Raw genomic sequence first — 24,118 nt, 5'->3', positions numbered from 1 at the left:
AAGAAATTGAGTTGATCAAAAATTTTACAGTTCAGGAACCCTTATTTCTGGGTCTTTTACCCTAGGCTTTTAAGAAGTATTCAAATACTTCCATTACTCATTACTAAACACTCCACACACTATAAATTCTGTAAAAATATCCGGCTATGCATTTTAAATTATCTCTAAAATTTAATGGTGGGAAAAAAATGTGTGCTCTTAAGACTTAACCGCAAACTGATGTTTTAGTAACTGAAGCAAGAAATAACATCTAAAATACAGAATCCATTGGTGCATACCAAGAAAAATGCAAATTTGATAAAATAATGAAAATTTTTTCAAGTGAAATTATATGGAGGAAAAATCAAAATGATTCTAAAATGAAATGGACTGAGGTAACACTTGTAATCTCAACAACTCTAACCAAGCATTCACATTATCTTAAACTGACATTTTAAAAGACATGAGACACAGTCATCTTTCCCTGTTTCCACAATACACACATATAATTAAAATTTAAGGTCATGGGAGGGCAGAATATAGCACCTGTGCCCAGGGGTATAAAAAAAAGGAAAAGAGGAAATCATAAATAAAGGAATGCTCTAAACTTGTGTGAAAGGTCCACAAAGTGTATCGAGGAGTATTTAATAAATACTTATGACATAAATTATTCTTTATCCAGCATCTTCTACAATAATTAACATGCCATTAAAAACGGAAAGGCATTTGGCCTAACAGTTAAGAAACTGGTTAAGACACCTTTGTCCCACAACAGAATGTCTGGACTCAGTGCCTGGCTCCAGCTCCTAACTCCATCTGCTTCCTACCAAGGCAGACTCTGGAAAGCAGTGGTGATGGCTCAAGTAACAGAGCTCCTGCCACCCACTTAGAAGATGTGGATTAAGGTTCAAGTTCCTGGCTCTAGCCTATCCCTAGCCATAGCCCTTGCCCAGCCCCAGCCACCGCAGGCATTTGGGCAGTGAATCAGCGATGGGAGTTCTCTCTCTCTCTCTCTCTCTCTCTGTGTGTGTGTCTCACTCGTTCAAATTAAAAAAAAAAAATTTAATGCCTTTAGAAAAATTAAGATCATGTTATCTGACTGAATCAGGAAGTAAGTTCTGAGTACTGAAGATAAAAAATAAATATCTACTTAACTGACTTGAGACTGAAAAAGGTAAAATCAATGTGAGGGAAAACATATAATTACTTAAGGCATTAAAAACTGAGTTTATGATTAAAAAAATAAAATTTAATATATTTAAGTAATACAGTTTGTTTTTCTAATTTGTTATAAATATGACTTAAATACTACTGCATATACTTGTAAAAAATAAACAAAGGCAAAATCTTAGTATCTCTGGTGGTCTTTCTCGACCATGTTAACTTTGTTTTCTGGTTAAATAACAAAAGAATAGAATTATAGATAGAGTTCAGCAACAAGCTTTCCATTAGGATATGAAATCATGCCACGAGTTCCAAAAAAAGGGTTAGTTGTATAAATTTGGGGAATAAGCACTCATGCAAAAATCAGAAAATACCTGTACCGAGCCACCATGTCTGTCTGCTGCAAGGTGAGCTCTCACATGGTGGGGATTGGCCTGCTGGGAGTCCCAAGCTGCCCTGGGGTCTGCCGACTGCCATGTGTTTCATGCATGTGGCATGCATGGAAGAAGAAAAACCCAATATGTTAAACAGCTCATCCTCACAATGTGAAAAACAAATGTATAAAAGGAAAGTTAAGGTAATCTTACTATTCTGAATCATCAGTGTCGTTATCTTTTGCAAATGGCATGTGGAGAGACTTCAATTAAACTGTTAAACTAGGCAATGATCAACAAAAACAAAATTGAACCTTAAAATTTCAGAACTAAAAGGACTGTAGAGATCTCAGACTCTGTGCTTTAATTCTATAAATGATGTCGACAAACAACCAGGGAGCTAAAGAGGGAGTGCCCAAGACAGCACTCCCAACACACCAAGAAGGCCCTGAAAGGCCCACAGTAGAGGTCCCACTGGCTTTCTGATGAGGGGCTATTTCATCAAGGTAAGAAAGACAGACCTTAAATAGCTGTACTTGAGATTCTAGAAAAATGTTCTCTCTCACTTAATACCCTGTTTCTGATTGTGCCAGCAAACTGAAAAAACAGCAAAAGCTCTTTGAAAACATCAATTTTTTTAAAAAGTGGCAATCCTACTTATAAATCCCTTTGCTTTCTTAATCTCTTCTTATCAGGTTCAAATTAAGGAATCCATTTTTATGAAACAAATTTAATGTGGACAGTGTTAACAAAAAAATGGTTGGCTTCTACAAAAGCTGCTTTACAGGTGCTATTTCATTTTCAGATGGACAGTCTAACTCGAATTTTACTGATGAAGCCACTCAGACTTCCCTAAGCTCAAGAGCTAGCAAAGTGCAACCCTGGACTCCAACTCAGAGTCTACTTCTCTTGCAATAATACCACCTAGCTCCTCATCACAATTACTCATTCCTTAAAGCTTTCAGTGACCTTGGCTTTCTTTTGCAACAAAAGCCAAGAAAATCTTGCCACTAAGTGCCAAGCCCTTTGGGCTATACGGAGTCCGGGTAAGGGCAAGTAGCCAGAGCAACTTTCCGAGGGAGAGAATAAATGTTCTGCCACCAAGCTTTCTAAATTAAATTGTAGAATGCAAAATCACATACTCAGCGGCATAAACGAGGTCACCAAAACAATTATAGTTCTACGATATATTTACTTTAAACTTTCCAAATTTACAACCAGCACTTAGAAGATCTGTAACTTACACTGAAATAAATTAGAAGAAATCAAATCTAAACAAGATGAAAGAATGAAAACGATGGTTAACACTGAGACAGATATCTAGCACAATAGGCAACTGGAGCCAAGGAACTCTAAAAATATACTAAAAGCTATGCAACTTCTCATTCAAATGAACAGGTACATCCATGCAGCATTTCACATACAACAGAAGAATCCCCTGAACTTCAACCACGAACTCTGGATTATTAACTGTTGATCTGGGGGCCTTTCAAAGGTATCAATCATTTGAAAGAATTTTTTTTCCCCCTTTGGGATTGTAAACTATGTATATCTCATAGAACTTAACTTAATTACTGAATTACAGATATTTAAGGAGAGGTTTTTTTTTTTTTTTTTAAAATACTACACTTTTATAACATGATGAGAATCTGTATATCCAGACCTCAAATTCCAAATATAAATCTATCTTAAAGAATTTCTTGCAGTTCTGTGTGTGTATATTTGTGTGTATGTGTGAGTCTGTGTTCGTGTGTGTGTGCAAAGGTGTATAGGTTTGTGAGTTTCAGAGTGTGTGGGGATTTACACAAATAAATTAAGGATCCCACCCTCAGTAAGCCTCCTGTCTTGCTCACAACACATGTCTGAAACATGTAAAGTTAAAAATTTTACATTTTAATAAAACATGGGGCCAGTGCTGTGGTGTAGCAGGTAAAGCTGCTGCCTGAAGTGCTGGCATCCCATATGGGCACCAGTTCGATACCCCGCTGCTCCACTTCTGATCCTGCCCTCTGCTATGCTCTGGGAAAGCAGAAGTCCTTGGGCCCCTGCACCCACGTGGGAGAACCAGAAGAAGCTCCTGGCTCCTGGCTTTGGATTGGTGCAGCTCCAGCCGTTGTGGCCAACTGGGGAGTGAACCAGTGGATGGAAGACCTCTCTCTCTCTCTACCTCTCCTTCTCTCTCTGTGTAACTCTTTCAAGGAAATAAATAAATCTTTAAAAAAATATTTAATACAACAATGTGTTTTTCTTACTAACAGTTCAACTCAAGGAATTTAGAGAAAATAATCGATTTTCTTTAAAGTGCAATCAAGAAATGAACTCTGTCTTATAAAACACAAGCTTTTGAGTCTAGACTGCTGGGCCATTTCTTTCTAAAGCCAGTTTAATATCAAAGTGCTTCAAGCCATCAACTAACTATATTTTATATATAAAATAATTTACTCATGAAACACTTAAGCTTCCAATATTTCTAAGTCAAATGTTTTAAAGTGATCGTTTGATATTGACTATCATTTACAGAATATGGTAAACTATTCCCTAAAATGCAGCATGTTATTTTGCTATGGTTCTAAACAAGTGGTGTTCTTTCCTCTAATTCTTGTCTTAATCCTCAATTGAAATTTGATGGAATAAAACCTGTCAGAGTTAAAAAGCACAACATACTACCCTTCTTCAAAAAGATGCAGGGGGCCGGCACTGTGGCATAGAGGGTAAAGCCAACACCTGCAGTGCCAGCATCCCATACGGGCGCCTGTTCGAGTCCCGGCTGCTTTACTTTCAATCGAGTTCTCTGCTATGGCCTGGGAAGTGGAAGACTTCCCAAGTCGCTGGGAAGTCTCAAGTGGAAGCAGTGGAAGACTACCCACGTCCTTGGGCCCCTGCACCCACGTGGAAGACACGGAAGAAGCTCCTGGCTTCGGAATGGCCCAGCTCTGGCCGTTGCAGTCATTTGGGGAGTGAACCAGCAGAAGGAAGACCTCTCTCTCTCTCTTTCTCTCTCTCTCTCTCCTTTCTCTTTCTCTGCCTCCTTCTCTCTCTGTGTAACTCTTTCAAATAAATAAATAAATATTAAAAAAAAAAGCTAAAAAGAAGTAGGACTGAAAATTCATGTATATTTAAACTCGGGATGATAGTAAAAATTTTAAGTCAAAGATGGCTTCAAGAAACTCACACTTTAATCACCACTCAAAAATGTAACAGCTTTCCACCCAAGAAACAGAAGCTTTCACTTTCCATCGGTCTCTGTCTACTGCAAGCTCATTCTACTCTCTCTGCGCCTGCTCTGTGCACCAACCACACTATACTAATTTGCTATTCCTCAAACACCACGTTTAAACTCTGTTTCACACTGCATACTATTTACTCTCACCAAAATGCCTTTATTCCTTAAACTGCCTTTAAAAATTCTACTCATCCTTCAGGCTTATCTCAAAAGCTACCTTTTCAGAAAATCTTTACAGATGCCCCCAAAGCAGTTTATGAGTCTGTTCCATATGAGATGGCTGGCTTACTGAGCTTTGAAACACAGAAGGTTGAGCATTTATTTCAGTAATCATGATGACAATAATAGCAGCCACAAGAGGTGGGAGTTACTGAGAGCTTGCTAAACACTAGGAATCAACTCGCCTTATTTCCAAATTACAGAGAGGAAATTGAGGCTGTGAGAAATTAATATGCCCAGGGTCCCACCTATCCATGTATATCTGATTCCAAAGATTGAGTGAATTTTAATTACAATATTGCTCTTAGTCACTTATTAAAAAATAACTTCATATAGGTTATACCATCTTCTTTTCTTCTGCATTCCTACAACACATGGTAAAATAGCTTTTAGATGGTAGGAACTCAGTAAATAATTTGTTGAATTAAACTAGACTATAGTTAAAAAGATCAAGTGCTGTTAAAATTCATTTCAATAGTGTATACAAATATCTTCACCCTAACAGGACACCAAACATTGCATAAAGTTTAAACTAACTTATGCCATTAGTCAGGAATTTATGATTAAAGATTTTAATGTATTATTAAACTAAGAAATTGTGAAATTAGAAAAAATTGTGTATGATCTATTTTAACTACTGAAGAAAACTAAGTGGTTTACTCTTGGGACAAGTGAGCATATTCCATATCTAAGAAGGGCATCAAACCTGGTTTTTGGATTGCTGCATCTTGTCTCTGTGCTGATGTGCTTCCCTGTTAGACGACAGAGCAGGATCCTGCTGAACTGCACCCACTGGAGTAGGCTACAATGAAATAAGAATGAGCATCAATTCATTCTACTTAACATTGCTTAATTAATATCATTTAGCTGAGACTGGCATTTTGGCTTAATGGGCAAAGCCACTTCCTGCAATACCAACATCCTCTTTAGGCACTGGTTTGTGTCCCAGTTGTTCCATTTCTAATCCAACTCCCTAATAACCTAGAAAAGTAGCCAAAGATGGCCCTCGTGCTTAAGCCCCTGCCAACCACATAGAAGACCCAAATGAAGCTTCTGGCTTTAGCCTAGCCCAGACCTGGCCTTTGGGGCCATTTGGGGAGTGCACCACTAGATGGAAGGTACCGCTCTCTCTCACTCTCTCTTGATGGAAGGTATCCCTCTCTCTCATCTCTCTAGCTCTGCCTTTCAAATAAATAAATATCTAAAGATAGGGCTGGCACAGTGTCCTACAGTGCCAGAATCCCATACGGGCACCAGTCTGAGTCCCAAGTGCTCCACTTCTGAGCCAACTCCCTGCTAATGTGCCTAGGAAAGCAATGGAAAATGTCCCAGGGCCTTGGGACCCGGAACCCATGTGGGAGACCTGGAAAAAGCTCCTGGCTCCTGGCTTTGGCCTGGCCAAAAGTCCCATTCTCCATTGAGATTAATTTTAAATTAACTTTATACACAGAAGACCAACTCTAAACTAAATAAAGATTTCAACAACTTGCACACATACACACACACACATACACACACACAACTATTTGGGAACAAGTTTTACAGTTAATTCTCATAATACGACTTGCTGAGGACAGAAGTCCTGCATGGGAAGAAAGTGCACAGTGACTCCTGGTGTTAATTTAACAATGAACACTTTTATGTATGACATCATTGATCACCCAAGGCTCTTGACACAAGCTGCCAAGGCTATGGAACCTTTCTGAATCCACAATCTCTGTCAGTATTTAGTCAACACAATAGCAAAGTGGAAGTTCTCTCCTCCCTTCAGAGAAAAGTACATCATTCTTTGATGGATACTGCTTTCCACTGGAGTCTTTCTCACAGAGATCCTTGATGTAGGACATTTTTTTGCCAGTGTCTTGGCTTCCCATGCCAGAAGAGCTCTCATGAGATTTTCAGCCAGACCAGAATGCTTTAAGGGCTGATTCTGAGGTCAGCATGCTATTTAAAGCATATTCTATGAGTCTTGGAGTGAACTCCTTCCCATGTTGGAACATCCTCTCCTTTTTATTTCTATCTATTATTATTACCAATATTTGATTTTATTTATATCATCCTTTTAATACTTAATCTGATCTATATGATCACTTTATCAATTAATATGGTCATTGTAACACTTAAGATGGTGTTTTTACCACCCAGCTTAATGAGATTTGGGATCTCATGGCAAGTTTTTAAACTGTACCCTTAAAAGTCCATAGGAATCTATGCAGAACTATACAGCTTTACAGTTACAAACTTCCTCCCCCCTCTCTTATTCCCACTCTTAGTTTTTACTGAGACCTATTTTCAATTGACTTTATACACATATGATTAACTCTGTGTTAAGTAAAGAGTTCAACAAATAGTATAAAGAAAAGGAAAAAAAAAAAGTTGTTCCTTGATAGTGAGACAAGGGCTTTTCAAGTCATTACTTATCAAAGTGTCAATTTCACTTCTACAGATTTCCTTTTAGGTGCTATATTAGTTAGCACAGATCAGGGAGAACATATGGTATTTGTCCCTTGGGGATTGGATTATTTCACTAAGTCTGATGTTTTCCAGATTCATCTACTTTGTTGCAAATTATCGGATTTCATCAAATGATCGGATTTCATTTTTCCCCCCTGTGGAGTATTTCATAGAGTATATATCCCATAATTTCTTTATCTAGTCTTCAGTTGACAGGCATTTAGGTTGATTCCATGTCTTAGCTATTGTGAGTTGAGCTGAAATAAACATGGGGGTGCAGATAACTCTTTTATTTGCTGATTTCATTTCCCTTGGGTAAATTCCCAGGAGTGGGATGGTTGGGATATATGGTTGGTCAATATTCAGATTTCTGAGGTATCCCCAAACTGTCTTCCATAGTAGTTTTATCAGTTTGCATTCCCACCAACAGTGGACTAGTGTACATTTTCCCCACATGCTTGACAGCATTTGTTGTTTATTGATTCCTGTATGAAAGCCATTCTAACCAGCCTGAGGTGAAACCTCACTGTGGTTTTGATTTGCATTTCCTGCCGGCTAGTGTTCCTGAACATTTTTTCATGTCTCTGTTTGCCATCTGAATTTACTATTATGAAAAATATGTTTACGCCCTTGGCCCATTTCTTAACTGGTTTGTTTGTTTTGTTGTTGTGGAGGTTCTTGAGCTCTTTATGTATTTTGGTTATTAATCCTTTATCAGTTACATAGTTTGCAAATAATTTCTCCCATTCTGACTGTTGCCTATTCACTTTCCTGAGTGTTTATTTTGAAGTAAAGAATCTTCTTGGGGCCAGTGCTGTGGCGCAGCAGGTTAAAGCCCTGAACTGAAGCACCAGCATCCCATATGGGAGCCAGTTGGAATCTCGGCTGCTCCACTTCCAATCCAGCTCTCTGCTATGGCCTGGGAAAGCAGTAGGAGATGGCCCAAGCCCTTGGGCCCCTGTACCCACGTGGGAGACATGGAGGTGGCTCCTGGCTCCTGGCTTCGAATCGGCACAGCTCTAGCCATTGCAGCCATCTGGGGAGTGAACCCAGCAGATGGAAGACCTCTCTGTAACTCTGTCTTTCAAATACATAAAATAAATCTTAAAAAAAAAAATTCTCAATTTGATGTAATGATATTTGTTACTTTTGGCTTTGACTGCCTGTGCCTCTGGGAACTTTTCCAAGAACTCTTTGTCTGTGCCAATGTCTTGCAGAATTTCCCAATGTTCTTTAATAATTTGATGGTATCAGGTCATAGATTTAGGTCTTTAATCCATTTTGAGTGGATATTTGTGTAAGGGGAAACTAGAGGTTGTGCTTCATGTGGAAATCCAGTTATCCCAGTGGCACTTGCTGAAGAGGCAGTCCTTCCTCTAAGGATTGGCCTTAGTTCCTTGGTCAAATATAAGCTGGTTATAGATGCTTGGATTGATTTCTGGCATTTCTATTCTGTTCCACTGCTCTATCCATCTGTATCTGTACCAGTACCAGGCTGTTTTGATTATAACTGCTTTGTAGTTTGCCTCAATATCCGGTATTGTGATGCCTCTGGTTTATTTCTCTTTAATAACATTGCATTAGCTATTTGAGGTCTCCTGTGTTTCCATATGAATTTCAGCATTTTTTTCTAGATCTGAGAATGTCTTTGGTATTATGACTGGTATCATATTGAATCTGTAAATTGCTTTTAGAACAATAGACATTTTGAGATACTGATTCTTTCAATCCATGAACATGGAAGACTTTTCCTTTTTTTTTTTTTTTTGTATATTCTATTTCTTTCTTTAATGTTTTGTAATTCTCATTGTAGGGATCTTTGACATCCTTGGTTAAATTTATTCCAAGTTATTTAATTTTTTCTTGTAGATATTGTGAATGAGATTGATCTTAAAAGTTCTTTCATACTGGCCAGCACCATGGCTCACTAGGCTAATCCTCCACCTGTGGCACCGGGGTTCTATTTCTAGAACACCTGCGGGGTTCTAGTCCCGGTTGGGGTGCCGGATTCAGTTCCGGTTGCTCCTCTTCCAGTTAGCTCTCTGCTGTGGCCCGGGAAGGCAGTGTAGGTTGGCCCAAGTGCTTGGGCCCTGCATCCGCATGGGAGACAAGGAGGAAGCACCTGACTCCTGGCTTCGGATTGGCACAGTGCGCCAGCCATGGCAGCCATTTGGGGGGTGAACCAACAGCAAAAGGAAGACCTTTCTCTCTGTCTCTCTCACTGTCTAACTCTGTCAAAAAAAAAACAAAACAAAACAAAACAAAACACTTCTTTCATAGCCATACCATTGCCTGTATGTACAAAGGCTGTTGATTTCTGTGTATTGATTTTATATCCTGCTAACTTACCAAACTCTTCTATGAGTTTCAACAGTCTCATGGTGGAATCTTTTGGATTCCCTACATGTATATAGTCATGTCATCCACAAATAGGGATAGTTTGAGTTCCTCTTTCAGAATTTGTATCCTTTGATATTTTTTTCTTGCCTGATGGCTCTAATGAAAACTTCTAGGACTACATTGAATAGCAATGTTGAGAATGGGCATCCTTGTCTGGTTCCGGATCTCAGTGGCAATGCTTCCAACTTTTCCCCATTCAATAGGACACTGGCTGTGGGTTTGTCATAATTGCCTTGATTGTGTTGTGGAATGTTCATTCTATACCCAATTTGCTTAGAGTTATCATCGTGCAAGAGTGCTGTATTTTATCAAATACTTTCTCTGCATCTATTGATATAATCATATGGTTTTTGTTCTTCAGTTTGTTAATGTGATATATCACATTGATTGATCTGCAAATGGTGAACCATTCCTGCATTTGAAGGACGCATTCTACTTGGTCCAGGATAATTATGTTTCTGTTGTGTTTTTGGATTCGATCAGCTAGAATTCTGTTTAGGATTTTTGCATCTATGTTCATCAGGGAAATTGGTCTGTAATTCTCTTATTCTGTTGCATCTTTTCCAGGTTTGAGAATTCAGGTGATGCTGGCTTTATAGAAAAAACTTGGGCGGATTCCCTCCTTTTCAACTGTTTTGAATAATTTGAGAAGAACTGGGGTTAGTTCTCCTTTAAATGTCTCCTAGAATTCAGCAGTGAAGCCATCCAGTCCTGGATTTTTCTTTGTTGGGAGGGTCTTTATTACTGATTCAATTTCTGTCTTGGTAATGAGTCTGTTTAGTTTTTCTATGTCTTCATGGCTCAATTTAAACAGGTTGTATGGGTCCAGGAATCTATCCATTTCTTGTAGGTTTCCCACTTCATTGGCATACAGCTCTGTGTAGTAATTTCTGATGATTCTTTTTATTTCTGTGCTGTCTGTTGTTACATTTCTTTTTCATCTCTAATTTTATTTACTTGGGTCTTCTCTCTCATTTTTCTGATTAGTTGGGACAATGGTGTGTCAATTTTATTTATTCGAAAACCAGATCTTCGTTTCCTGATCTTTTGTATTGTTTTTATGGTTTCAATATTATTGATTTCTTCTCTAATTTCAATTATTTCTTTTCTCCTACTAGTTTTGGGTTTGGTTTGCTGTTGTTTTTCTAGATCCTTGAGATGCTTTGATAACTCATTTATATGGTGCCTTGCCAATTTCTAGATGTGGGCACCAACTGCTAAAACTTTCCTCTTAACACTGCTTTTGCTATATCCCAGAAACTTTGATATGCTGTACTTTCATCTTCATTTATTTCTAGAAATTCTTTGATTTCTCTTTTGATTTCTTCTATGACTCACTGTTCATTCAGGAGCATTTTGTTCATTCTCCATGTGTTTGCATATGTTCTAGATGCTTGAATTGTTGATTTCCAGCTTTATTCCACTGTGGTCCAAGAAGATGCATGGTACGATTGCAATTTTTTGAATATGCTGAGGCTTGCTTTATGGGATAGCATGTGGTCTACCCTACAGAAAATCCCATGCACCGGTGAGAAGAATGTGTATTTTGCAAATATAGGATGAAAAGTGCTGTAGATATCTGCTAGTTCCATTTGGCCTATAGTGTCATTTAAATCTGCTGTTTCCTTGCTGATTTTCTGTCTAGCTGATCTGTACATGGCTGAACATGGGGTAGTGAAATCCCCCAATACTATTGTATTTGAGTCTGTCTCCTTTTATTTCTTAACATTTCTTTTAAATAGCCTGGTGCCCTATAATTGGGTGTATATATATTTATAATAGTCACATATTCCTGTTGAACTGATCCCTTAATCATTACACAGTGCCCTTCTTGGTCTCTTTTTAACAGCTTTGTATGAAAGTCTGTTTTGTCTGATACTAGGATGATACACCAGCTCTTTTCTGGTTCCTGTTGGCATGGAATATCTTTCTTCATCCTTTCACTTTGAGTCTGTGTGCTTCTTTGCTGGTGAGGTGTGTTTCTTGTAGGCAGAGAATAGATGGGTTTTTTAATCCATTCAGTCTGTGTCTTTTAACTTGAGAGCTGGGGCCATTTACATTCAATGTGACTACTGATAACTAACAATTTTGCCCTGCCATTTTTCCATAAATATTCCTATTTTTTACTTTGGATTTCCTTTGTACTTTTCCTGGGAGATTTCCTTCCTTTACCTTCTTTAATAGTAATGACCATGTTTCTGTATTTCTGTGTGTAGCATCCTTAAGTATCTTCAGCAAGACTAGGTGTGTAGTGACAAATTCTTTCACTTTCTACTTGTCATGAAAGGTCTTTATTTCACCTTCGTTCATAAATGAGAGCTTTGCAGGGTATAGTGTTTGGGGTTTACAGTTTTTTTCCTCTCAAGATTTGGAATCTATCTCACCATTCTCTCCTTGCCTGTAGAGTTTCTAATAAGAAGTCCACTGTGAGTCTCACCGGAGATGCTCTGAAAGTAATGCGGCACTTCTCTCGTGCACATTTTTGAATCTTTTCTTTATGTTTTACTGTGGAAAGTTTGATTACAATGTGTCATGGTGAAAATCTTTTCTGCTCATGTCTATTAGGAGTTCTATGTGCTTCCAGTACTTGGATGTCCCTCTCTCCAAATCAGGGAAATTTTCAGTTATTATTTCACTAAAAAGGCCTTCTAACCCTTTCTCTCTTTCCACACCTTCAGGAAATCTTAGAACCCATATGCTGGGTCTTTTGATAGTATCATGCACATTAGCAACAGTGTTTTTTAAGTTTTCTAATTTCTTCTTCTGTTTGGTCTGACTGCATAATTTCCTGTGCTTTGTCTTCTAAGTCGGATATTCTTTTTTCTACTTCACCAATTCAGTTGTCAAGACTTTCCACTCATTTTTTAAATTGTTCTATTGAATTTTTCATTTCCAAGATTTCGTTCTGATTTCTCTTTAGGATCTCAACCTTGTGGGAGAAATTTTCCTTTATGTCATGTATGGATTTGATTAGTTCCTGTATTTGCTTCTGATTACTTCTAAGTAATCCTATGATCAATTCTGTGAATTCCATTTCTGGCATTTCTTCAATTTCACCATCTTCACAATCTAGTATTGAAGTGTTGTGTTCTTTTGGGGGCATCATGTTGTCTTTCTTATTCTTGTTTCTTAAGTCGGTGCATTTGTTACTTGGCATTTGGGGAAATACTCGTTGGTTTCTTTGCTTTATCGCTGTGGTGCCTTTTATCTTTGGAAAATGTCTGTGTGGATTAGTGGAGTGTCTGCTGTCAGGGAATACCTTAGAGGCTGTAGTAGGTGTGGCCAAGGAGCTCTACTCAGTGCCCCAGGGTGAAGGGCAAGTCTGAGGTGACATACCCAGGTTTGATGTGATAAATCTCTAGTTATCTTTTTTTTTTTTTTTTTTTTTATCAGAGGGGAGGTTTTTATTGTCTGTTGGTGTACGCTCAGCTGAGCTCCTCTCCACAAAGGAGACCAGTGCCTGGGTGCTAGCCCCACTGAGTCTATTATTCATCCGCTCTGCCAACAGGACCACACAAAGCATCTGTGCAGTCCTCAGTGTAAGCTCAGATCCCCAGCAATGTCTCTCACCAGGTAAACCGGGAGCCCCGATTGTGTGCAGCCTCCCACACTGAAAGCCCAAAGTCCCAGCCACACCCTCAGTCCTGCCACGCAGCCTCAGTGTTTTCACAGTCCCTGCACTGGAGCCCCCTGTCTTTCCTCCCCACCAGACTCAGGAGTCTCCACTTGGTGGGTTGTGACGCGCAGATAAAAGCTGGCGCAGCTGTTACATATGTCCAACATGGCACCTGCTCTCTGTCAGCTTGTTGCAGGATGCAACTGCAGGGTGACCAGGAGAGAGAAAAGTAGCCCCTCCCCTTCGATTTTTCTCCTCTAGTTTTCCAGGTACACTATACCCCACGCAGCTCCACCTGGGCTCCCTCTAGGCTCTTCCTGCAGCTCTTTCACCAGCAGCTTAGGCTGCTACAGTCTGGTCCCACCTCACTCTCCAATGTGGCGAAGGCTCTAAGCAGCTGAAGTCCTGAGTTGTGTGTGTCCTCCCCCTCCATGTAGGTCCACTGTGTCCTTCTAATTTGCATAGAGTTTCCTCTGCTGTTTTCTCTGTAACTCTTCCTGAGACTGCACTTTTCCACTTTTTTTAAACTCTCTTCTCCTAGACAGGGGCAGTAAGTTCCTTCCCTACTCTGCCATCTTAATCCCTTCCTCCGGACAATCTCTGTCACTCAAATAAACTAATTAAATGGATATAATTTAAATTTCATCAAAATATTGAAGTGATAATGAGAATACTATCCACAAAGAGTACATCTGATATTAAATCTGGATGAAAAGTTCTAAAAAGCAAACAGTCCAAATGTAGGACTGTTACACAATTCAAATAACAGTAGGTTACCAGCTTAAGAAACATCCTAAAAAAGGAAATAAATTCTTGTAAAGAATTATTTGTTCTCAACTGTATACAGTTGAAGGATATGCACTGTGGAAAGGAAGATAAACACTATAAATAATCAATTATGGGGGCCAGTGCTATGGCACAGTGGGTTAAAGACCCAGCCTGCAACACCAGCATCCCAAATGTGTGCTAATTCGAGACCTGGCTATTCCACTTCTAATCCAGCTCCCTGATAATGGCTTGGAAAAGCAGTGGAAGATGGCCCAAGCTCCTGCCTCCTGGCTTTGGATCAGCTCAGCTCTGGCTGAGCTATTTGGGGAGTGACCCAGAAAATGGAAGATCTCACTCTCTCTCTGTCTCTACCTCTCTCTGTAAATCTTTCAAATAAATAAAATAAATCTTTTAAAAAATAATCAGTTATATAGCATGAACTACTCACCAACTGTTTACCAATCCAGTCATATTCATAATCAAACATGTATCCTTTTCGATCGAACAAATCAGTAAAAAGCTTTCTTAAGTAGTCATAGTCTGGCTTTTCAAAGAAGTCTAGCCTTCTTACATAACGAAGATATGTTGCCATTTCTTCTAGAAAGAATATCAAAATTATTCTGCATATTTTTCTATAGCACCCAGTAATAAAATTATTTCAATCGCTGAAAGTACAATGGACTAGAAAATCATGAAGAAGTAACAAAATTCTATCATAATTTAAAATTTTCTATTTATAACAAAATAAAAAGGGGGAAAGGAAACAGAGACAAAAGAAGACTAATGGGTTTAGTGTAACAACCTCTACTTTTTGTTTCAAGTTTAGAAAGTCTTTATAATATTTTCAAGAGAAACCTTGGATAATTGTGTCAGAGATTCAATCAACAGTTTAGTGATATATGACTTAATCACAGAACACTGTACAGCAAAACTTCGTAGTTGGTATTCTATAGCAAATATTTTAAGCTATTCAAAGCAAGTTACTGAATACAATATTACTTCAGATGGGGACTGGCCAACATTATTAAAACATGCAATTTGCCTATGTTAATAATGCCTACGTTAGTAACATCTTACAAAGCAAACATATAAAACATCTCTGTGGTCTATGCACCAAATTGTGATGTATTTTAAATCATGATTTAAACTTATTTTTTTAAAGTATGATAAGAAGCATTTACGAATCTAAACAATGAAAATGAGCGACTCTGGTTTTCTGCTCAGAAGTGCATGTCAGTGGGCAGGAGCCTTTACCTGGGAAGTTGTCACACAGTGCTTCTATCGGGGTGGCTCGCTTCGTATCTCCAATTTTCTGATACCTCTCTTTTAATGTGTCAGCCTAAAACAGAAAATTGTGAATGAGGTCATCTGAGAATTGTTTAGTTGGAGGAAAGGACCTTAATATATATGAGCATTTTCTGAAATTCATTTAAAAAGAACACAAAAAGTTACCTTTAAGCCTTGCCACGGAAGACTGCCTCTCAGAAAATACATGAACATATGGCCTAAAGCTTCTAAATCGTCTCTTCTACTTTGTTCTGAAATGCAAGAGAAACGGAAACTTGACTTTTCTCTAGGAGTTAAGGATATAAGAATGGAGAATTGATTCTTTCATTGCATATAAATTTACAAAAGTTTCATATGTAAATATATATTACAGGTTTAGTGCCTATAAGTGATGCAATTGTGTCCAAACTATATTACATTCACTTATTACATTAGTTTTTATATTAAAATTACTGTGCATGTTTCAAATACACCATTATGAATTTTTAGATATTATTAAAAATTTATATATCTGCTTAGATACCTATTTTTAAAAAAAGATTTATTTATTTGAAAGAGTTACACAGAGAAGGAGAGGCAGAGAGCGAGAGAGAAAGAGAGAGAGAGAGAGAGAGAGAGGTCTTCCATCTGATGGTTCACTCCCCAATTGGCTGCAACGGCTGGAGTTGTGCATATCTGAAGCCAGGAGCCAGGAGCTTCTTCCGGGTCTCCCACGCGGGTGCAGGAGTCCAAGGCCTTGGGCCATCTTCTACTGCTTTCCCTGGCCATAGCAAAGAGCTGGATCCAAAGTGGAGCAGCCAGGTCTTGAACCAGTGCCCACATGGGATGCTGGCACTGCAGGTGGTGGCTTTACCTGCTATGCCACAGCACCGGCTTAGATACTTATTAATGGAAATACGGGCTGAAGGGACAAGGGCTCTACAGCCAAACACAGTCACTGTGTACTATTTCTCCATGTTGAAGATTTAGAACTTAGCATTAGTAAGAGCTTCTGAGATGCACTAGATTCAAGATATCTAACTTTATTGTAACACTGTATTTTCTAAATGTATATGAGCACAAACTTCCATCCCACATAGTCTCCATTAACACTAAATCCAAATGGTAGTCTGAAATGCATTTTAAGAAACACTTGCAGCACATCACCTTGCCTTAACAATCTCAGAGATTCCAAGGTGACTGAATAGGGAAAAGACGTGCTGATTCTGACCAGAGGACAGCAGAGGAAACACACACACACACACACACACACACAGGAAGTGCATTCCCAGGGGAGAGCTGGAGAGGAGTTTGCCATGGAAATTCTAGAGAAAGCAGGGAACGTCGTGGAGCAGTGTGGGAAGTGCAGATGCACAACACTGAGCAGGGACACTATCCACAACTCCCACAGCTGCAGACTGGAGAAGACGCCAGGTTCTGAGAGTGAGGTGATGCAGGCTGCAGCAGCCAGCGCCACTGCTGATACTGCATATGGGAGAGCCTTGAGGAACACACTGTCCATCAGTTCGGCCCAGAACCTGCTCCAGCAAAGAAAAAGCACATTTCCTTCTCCCCACCCCCCAACAATGGCACCCAGCAACCAAAGGGGAGAAGGTGCATTCTTGACACAAGTAGAGGCTGTAGCAGGTCTCACATGAACGACCAAGGGATTTTGCATTTCCCACTGCCTTTGAATGGGCTGGAAGGGTTGACAGGGGGGCTGGGTACCAACTTCGGGTTGTGAGGTGCCCCTAACCTCTCAACGTATTTCATGGTCTGGGGCTCCAACTGCCAAAGTGGAGCACCCACAGGCATCTGGCTCTCTGGGACGGGGCAAGCTGGTGGAGTGGGGAGGAGGTCCTCTGTACCCTGTGACTGTGGGAACTGTGCAACTGTGCAATACAGTATGGCGTGTAACTGAGTCTCTGAGCAATCCCTGTGTCTGGTGTCAGAGGCTCAGAGCTCCCTGATTGTCTGGCGTGGCTAAATGCAGAGGTATCTGTGCTCACACTGAGGACTGTACAGATTCCTTATTTGATTCATGCTTCAGGGTGGATGAGGGCTGTAGCCACTGTGGGCTAACCCCAGGTATTGATCACCTTGGAAGAGAGGAGATGAGGCTATTATTACGCCAACAGATGTGATGATACCCTCCCTCTGCTGACAACAGAGCAGACCTATCATACCCTTGGATTCTCGCCCCAACTCTGAGCACTGACCCGTTTCCTGGACACACTCACAACACGCCTCTGGGTATCCAGTGAAAGAGCAATACTCCACTAAGCCACAGAAGCATAGGGCAAAGATAAAACCCAACAGTAGAGAAAATCAACAAGTGCTTCTACAAATACCTAAAAATAAACAGAAATAGGAGAAACAAGAACAAGGAAACAACATGACCCCTGCAAAAGAACACAACAACCCTTCAATATGAGAATATGCAAACAAAGAGACAGATGAAATGCCTGAGAACAAATTCAAAAGAATGATCATAGGATTACGCGGAAGCAATGAGAAGCAAATTCATGAGTTAAAGAAATCTATACATGACATGGAGGAAAAATTTTCCCATGAGATTGAGACTGTGAAGTGAAATCAAACTGAAATATTAGAAATGAGGAATTCAATATGTCAAATAAAAAAATACAGTGGAAAGCCTTAACTTGGTGGGGCAGAAAAGATAATATCTGAGCTAGAAGACAAATCTTTGGAAACATGTCAGTCACACCAAAACACAGAAGAAATGAGACAAATTAAAAAGAGTGTAGGCATTGCTCTGGGCCTTTCTGCTAAGATCAGTGTAAAAACAGTGTTGGCAATTTATGGGATACGGTCAAATAACTAATACACAGGTCTTGGGGAGTTCCTGAAGGCATGGAAACAGAGAATGAATTAGAAGGCCTATTCAGTAAATAATAACAGAAAATTTCACTAATTTGGAGAAACAAAAAGACAGCCAAGTGTAGGAAGAACACAGAACTCCTAATAGACATGATCAGAAAAGATCTTCACCACGACACATTGTAGTTAAACTTTCAACAGCTAAATATAAAGAAAAGATTCTACAACATTCATGAGAGAACAGACAGATTACCTTCAGAGGATCTCCAATTAGACTCAGAGGTGATTTTTCATCAAAAACCCTACAGGTTAGGAGACAATGGAGAGACATAGTCCAAGTCTTAAAAGAAAAAAATTGTCAACCCAGTATACTGTACCTTGCAACACCTCTCATTTATGAATGAAGATAAAATAAAGAACTCCCATAAAAAACAGAAATTGAAAGAATTTGCTATCACTGATCCAGTCTTACAAATGGTGCTTAAGGATGTGCTACACACAGAAACACACAGACAGTTATCATTATTTAAAAAAAAAAAAAAGGGCCGGCGCCGCGGCTCACTAGGCTAATCCTCTGCCTTGCGGCGCCGGCACACCGGGTTCTAGTCCTGGTCGGGGCGCCGGATTCTGTCCCGGTTGCCCCTCTTCCAGGTCAGCTCTCTGCTGTGGCCCGGGAGTGCAGTGGAGGATGGCCCAGGTGCTTGGGCCCTGCACCCCATGGGAGACCAGGAGAAGTACCTGGCTCCTGGTTCCTGCCATCGGATCAGCGCGGTGCGCCGGCCGCAGCGCGCCGGCCGCGGCGGCCATTGGAGGGTGAACCAACGGCAAAGGAAGACCTTTCTCTCTGTCTCTCTCTCTCACTGTCCACTCTGCCTGTCAAAAAATAAAAAAATAAAATAAATAAATAAATAAATAAAAAAGGCAGAAAATCTCCTAGTAAAAGTACAAAGGAAACCCAAAGCAATCAATCAATAGAAATATTTACAGGAAAATGGCAGGGCTACATCAATACTTATCAATAGGAACCTTGAATGTAAATTGCCTAAATTCGCCGGCGCCACAGCTCAATAGGCTAATCCTCCACCTAGCGGCGCCGGCACACCGGGTTCTAGTCCCGGTCGGGGTGCCGGATTCTGTCCCGGTTGCCCCTCTTCCAGGCCAGCTCTCTGCTGTGGCCAGGGAGTGCAGTGGAGATGGCCCAAGTCCTTGGGCCCTGCACCCCATGGGAGACCAGGAGAAGCACCTGGTTCCTGCCTTTGGATGGGCGTGGTATGCTGGCTGCAGCGCGCCAGCCATGGCAGCCATTGGAGGATGAACCAACGGCAAAAGGAGGATCTTTCTGTCTCTCTCTCTCACTATCCACTCTGCCTGTCAAGAAAAAAAAAATTGCCTAAATTCTCCAATTAAAGGCACAGCCTGGTTGAATGGGTTAAAAAACAAGACCCATCTATTTGCTGCCTACAAGAAATACATCTCACCAGCAAAGATACACACACACTGAAAGTGAAAGGATGGAAAAAGATATTCTATGCTAATGGAAAGCAACAATGATCAGCTGTAGCCATCCTAATATCAGACAAAATAGACTTGAACACAAAAATTATTAAGAGAGACAAAGGGTGCTACGTAATGGTTAAGCAATCAATTCAAATGGAAGATATAACTACAATAAATGTACATTCACCAATGCCAGGGCACCTGGCTATTTCAAGCAAATGTTAATCGATCTAAAGGTAGACACAGACTCAAATACAATAGTAATGGGGGATTTCAATGCCTCACTTTCATCAATGAACAGATCAACTAGATATAAAATCAAAAAAGAAACAACAGAGCTAATCTACACTACAGACCTAATGGACCTAACTCATATCTACCAAACATTTCATCCCACAATTGAAGAATACACGTTCTTTTCATCAGTGCATAGAACTTCCTCTGGGATACACCATATGCCAGGCCTTCAGCTAGTCTCAGCAAATTAAAAAAAAAAAAAATTGAAATAATACCATTTATCTTTTGTGACCACAATGGAATTAAGCTGGAAATTGAATCTCTAGAAAATATGCAAACACACAGAGAATGAACAACAGGCTCCTGAAAGAACAGTGAGTCATAAAAGAAATCAAGGCCGGCACTGCGGCTCAATAGGCTAATCCTCTGCCTGCAGCGCCAGCACACTGGGTTCTAGTCCCGGTCAGGGTGCCGGATTCTGTCCCAGTTGCCCCTCCTCCAGTGCAGCTCTCTTCTGTGGCCCGGGAAGGCAGTGGAGGATGGCCCAAGTTCTTGGGCCCCGCACCCGCATGGGAGACCAGGAAGAGCACCTGGCTTCTGACTTTGGATCAGCGTGGCGCGCCAGCCACAGCGGCCATTGGAGGGTGAACCAACGGAAGGAAGACCTTTCTCTCTGTCTCTCTCTCACTGTCCACTCTGCCTGTCAAAAATAAAAAATAAAAAAAAAGAAATAAAAAAATTCCTGGAAATGAATGAATATGACAATACAAATGTCAAAATTTATGGGATACAGGAAAAAGTAATGTTAACAGGGAAATTTGTAGCAATCAAGAAAATGCAAAGGCCATGTTCTCATTCATTCTCTTTCTGTCCTCATCTGGTTTCCACGTTCCCCGCACAATGCATGGTAAAAACCACAGAAGCCACGAACCCACAGAAGCCACGCCTTCTACAAAGCAAGAGTGGCACCGGCCCCAGGCTTAGCCAGGGTCTGGAACAGAATCTGACTGACAAGTCAGTGGCTCAGCCTGAAGAACAAGATTCCATGCAGGTAACCACAACACAGGCTCAGCTGGGCAAAGCAGCTAAACTTGATGAAGAACCAGTCAGTAAATCAAAACAGAGTCGGAGTGAAAAGAAGGCATGAAAGGCCATGTCCAAACTGGTCTTCAACAGGATACAGGGGTTACTAGAGTCACTATCCAGAAATCTAAGAATATCCTCTTTGTTACTGCAAAACCAAATGTCTAGGTAAGTACCCAGCCTCAGATACCTGTATAGTTTTGGGGGAAGCCAAGATTCAGGACTGATCTCACCAAACACAGCTAGCAGTGGCTAAGAAATACAAAGCTCAGTGTGAAGCTGTCTCAGGAAAAGACACTGACTACAACGGTACAGGAGGAGAGTGAGGAGGAAGTGGTCGATGAAACAGGTGTACAAGTTAAGGATACAGAATTGATCATGTCACAGGCAAGTGTGTCAAGAGCAAAGGCAGTCTGACCCTAAAGAACAACAGTAATGATACTATAAATGCTATTATGGAATTAATAATGTAACCATCTGAGAAACAAGGACCCTTTTTGATATTTCAAAAGAGTAAATGTTTCTAACATTAATAAAGTTATGTATTGTTGGATGTAAAAAATGAAAGAAACTGGAAAGATATAAAATAAATTATTTATCAATATCTCAAGGACCTAGAAAAAGAACAAACCAAACTCAAAATTAGTAGAAAGAAAGAAAATTGATATATCATTGGCCTAACAAAAAAAAATGGAGGTGGAAAGAACACTCATATCAATAAAATCAGAGATGAAAAAGGAGATGCCAACAAATTGGAGAATCTGGAAGAAATTAATAGGCTTACAGACACACACAGTCTACTTTAACTGGGACATGAAGACACTGAAAATCTAAACAGATCAATGACCAAGAGACGGAATTAGCAAAAAAGACCTTCCCAACAAAGAAAAGCCTGGACAAATGGCTTCACTGTTTAATTCTACCAAACCTTTTTTTCTCTAAAATATTTATGTATTTTATTTATTTGAAAGAGTTACATGAAGAGAGGAGAGCCAGAGAGAGAGAGAGAGAGAGACAGAGGTCTTCCATCCACTGGTTCACTCCCCAATTGGCTGCAATGGCCAGAGCTGCACTGATTCAAACCAGGGGCCAGGAGCTTCCGCCAAGTCTCCCACACAGGTGCAGGGGCCCAAAGACTTGGGCCATCTTCCACTGCTCTCCCAGGCCATAGCAGAGAGCTGGATCGGACGTGGAGCAACTGGGACTCAAACAGGCATCCACAGGGGATGCTGGCACTGCAGGCGGCAGCTTTACCCTCTATGTCACAGCACCAGCTGCTCTTCTGTCAAACCTTTAAAGAAGAACTAATTTCAATTCTCAAACTATAAAAAAGAACTCAAAGGGAAAGAATCCTCCCAAATTCCTTCTATGAAGCCAGCATCACCTTAATTCCTTAACTAGAAAAAGATACAACAAAGAAAGGGACTATAGACCAATAACACTGTTGAACATAGATGCAAAAATCCTCAACAAAATACAAGTTAATCAAATCTAACAACACATCAGAAACATCACCTGGACAAGTGGGACTTATCCCTCATGTGCAAGGGTGGTTTAACATACACAAATCAACAAATCTGATATATAACATTAACAAATTGAATAAAAATCATATGACTACCTCAATAGTTATAGAGAAAACATTTGAAAAAATATAACATTCTTTCATTATGAAACCTTAAGCAAACTGAGTACAGAAGGAACATTCTAGCTGGCGCCACGGCTCACTAGGCTAATCCTCCGCCTTGTGGCGCCGGCACACCGGGTTCTAGTCCCAGTCGGGGCACCAGGTTCTGTCCCGGTTGCCCCTCTTCCAGGCCAGCTCTCTGCTGTGGCCCAGGAGTGCAGTGGAGGATGGCCCAAGTCCTTGGGCCCTCACCCCATGGAAGACCAGGATATGCACCTGGCTCCTGCCATCAGATCAGCGCGGTGCGCCGGCCGCAGCATGCCAGCCGCGGCAGCCATTGGAGGGTGAACCAACGGCAAAGGAAGACCTTTCTCTCTGTCTCTCTCTCTCACTGTCCACTCTGCCTGTCAAAAAAAAAAATTTAAAAAAAAAAGAAGGAACATTCTTCAACACATTCAAGACAATTTATGACAAACCCACAGCTAGCATCATATTGAACAGAGAAAAGTTGGAGGCAGCTCAACTAACATTCTGAGCCAGACAAGGATGCCTACTTTCACTACTGCTATTCATTGTAGTCCTGGAAGTTTTAGACAGGGCCATGAAGTAAGAAAAAGAAATCAAAGGGATACAAACTGGAAAGAAGGAAGTCAAATTATCCCTATATGCAGATGACATGATTCCTTATACAGGGGAACCAAAAGACTCCAATAAGAGACCACTGAAACCTAGAAGAGAGTTTGGTGACATTTAAGATATAAAATCAACACAAAGATAAATAGCCTTGTATACACAGACAATGCCATGGTTCAGAAAGAACTTGTAAGATCAGTCCCGTTCACAATAGCTACAAAAATTTTAAATACCTCGGAATAAATCAAAGAGCTTCACAATCACAAAACACTGAAGAAAGAGAAAAAATATCTTCGATGTTCATGGAATGGAAGGATGACTAACATCAAAATGTATATACTACTGAATGCAGTTTACAGATTCAATGAGATCCCAATCAAAATATCAAGGATATTCTTCTCAGATCTAGAAAAAAACAATGCTAAAATTCATATGCAAACACAAGAGACCCTGAATAGCTAAAGCAATCTTAACAAAAACAAAGCTGGAGGCATCAAAATACCAGATTTCAAGACGTATATAGGGCAGTTATGATCAAAATAGCCTGTTACTGGCACAGAAATAGACATGCAGAACAATGGAACAGAATACAATCTCCAGAAATCATTCCATGCATCTACAACCAATTAATCTTTTACAAATGACATAAAATCAATGCCTAGAACAAGTACACTATCTTTAACAAATGGTGCTGAGAAAACTGATCTCCACGTACAAAAGTATGAAACAAGATCCTT

General features: G+C 40.1%; 1 protein-coding gene and 1 pseudogene across 17 annotated transcripts in view; one reads left to right on the top strand and one right to left on the bottom strand.

Annotated features, from left to right (window-relative positions):
- CSNK1G3 (casein kinase 1 gamma 3) overlaps positions 1 to 24,118 on the bottom strand; it is a 133,345-nt gene that overhangs the window by 23,790 nt on the left and 85,437 nt on the right. For 8 of the 17 annotated variants that reach the window (XM_051843354.2, XM_051843350.2, XM_070076050.1 and 5 more), the window contains 5 exons: positions 15,650 to 15,735; positions 15,452 to 15,536; positions 14,646 to 14,794; positions 5,666 to 5,761; positions 1,518 to 1,613 (listed from right to left, as the gene is read on the bottom strand). In XM_051843354.2, coding sequence (XP_051699314.1) covers positions 1,518 to 1,613; positions 5,666 to 5,761; positions 14,646 to 14,794; positions 15,452 to 15,536; positions 15,650 to 15,735 — 512 coding nt within the window. The remainder of the gene's footprint in view (positions 1 to 1,517; positions 1,614 to 5,665; positions 5,762 to 14,645; positions 14,795 to 15,451; positions 15,537 to 15,649; positions 15,736 to 24,118) is intronic. The other 9 variants (XM_070076054.1, XM_070076058.1, XM_070076056.1 and 6 more) reach the window with 3 other exon arrangements.
- LOC138850016 (nascent polypeptide-associated complex subunit alpha pseudogene) lies at positions 20,939 to 21,594 on the top strand (annotated as a pseudogene).

Source organism: Oryctolagus cuniculus, chromosome 6, assembly GCF_964237555.1.
Source record: "Oryctolagus cuniculus chromosome 6, mOryCun1.1, whole genome shotgun sequence".
Classification (NCBI taxonomy): Eukaryota; Metazoa; Chordata; class Mammalia; order Lagomorpha; family Leporidae; genus Oryctolagus; species Oryctolagus cuniculus.
This window is presented reverse-complemented; position numbering and strand designations above follow the sequence as displayed.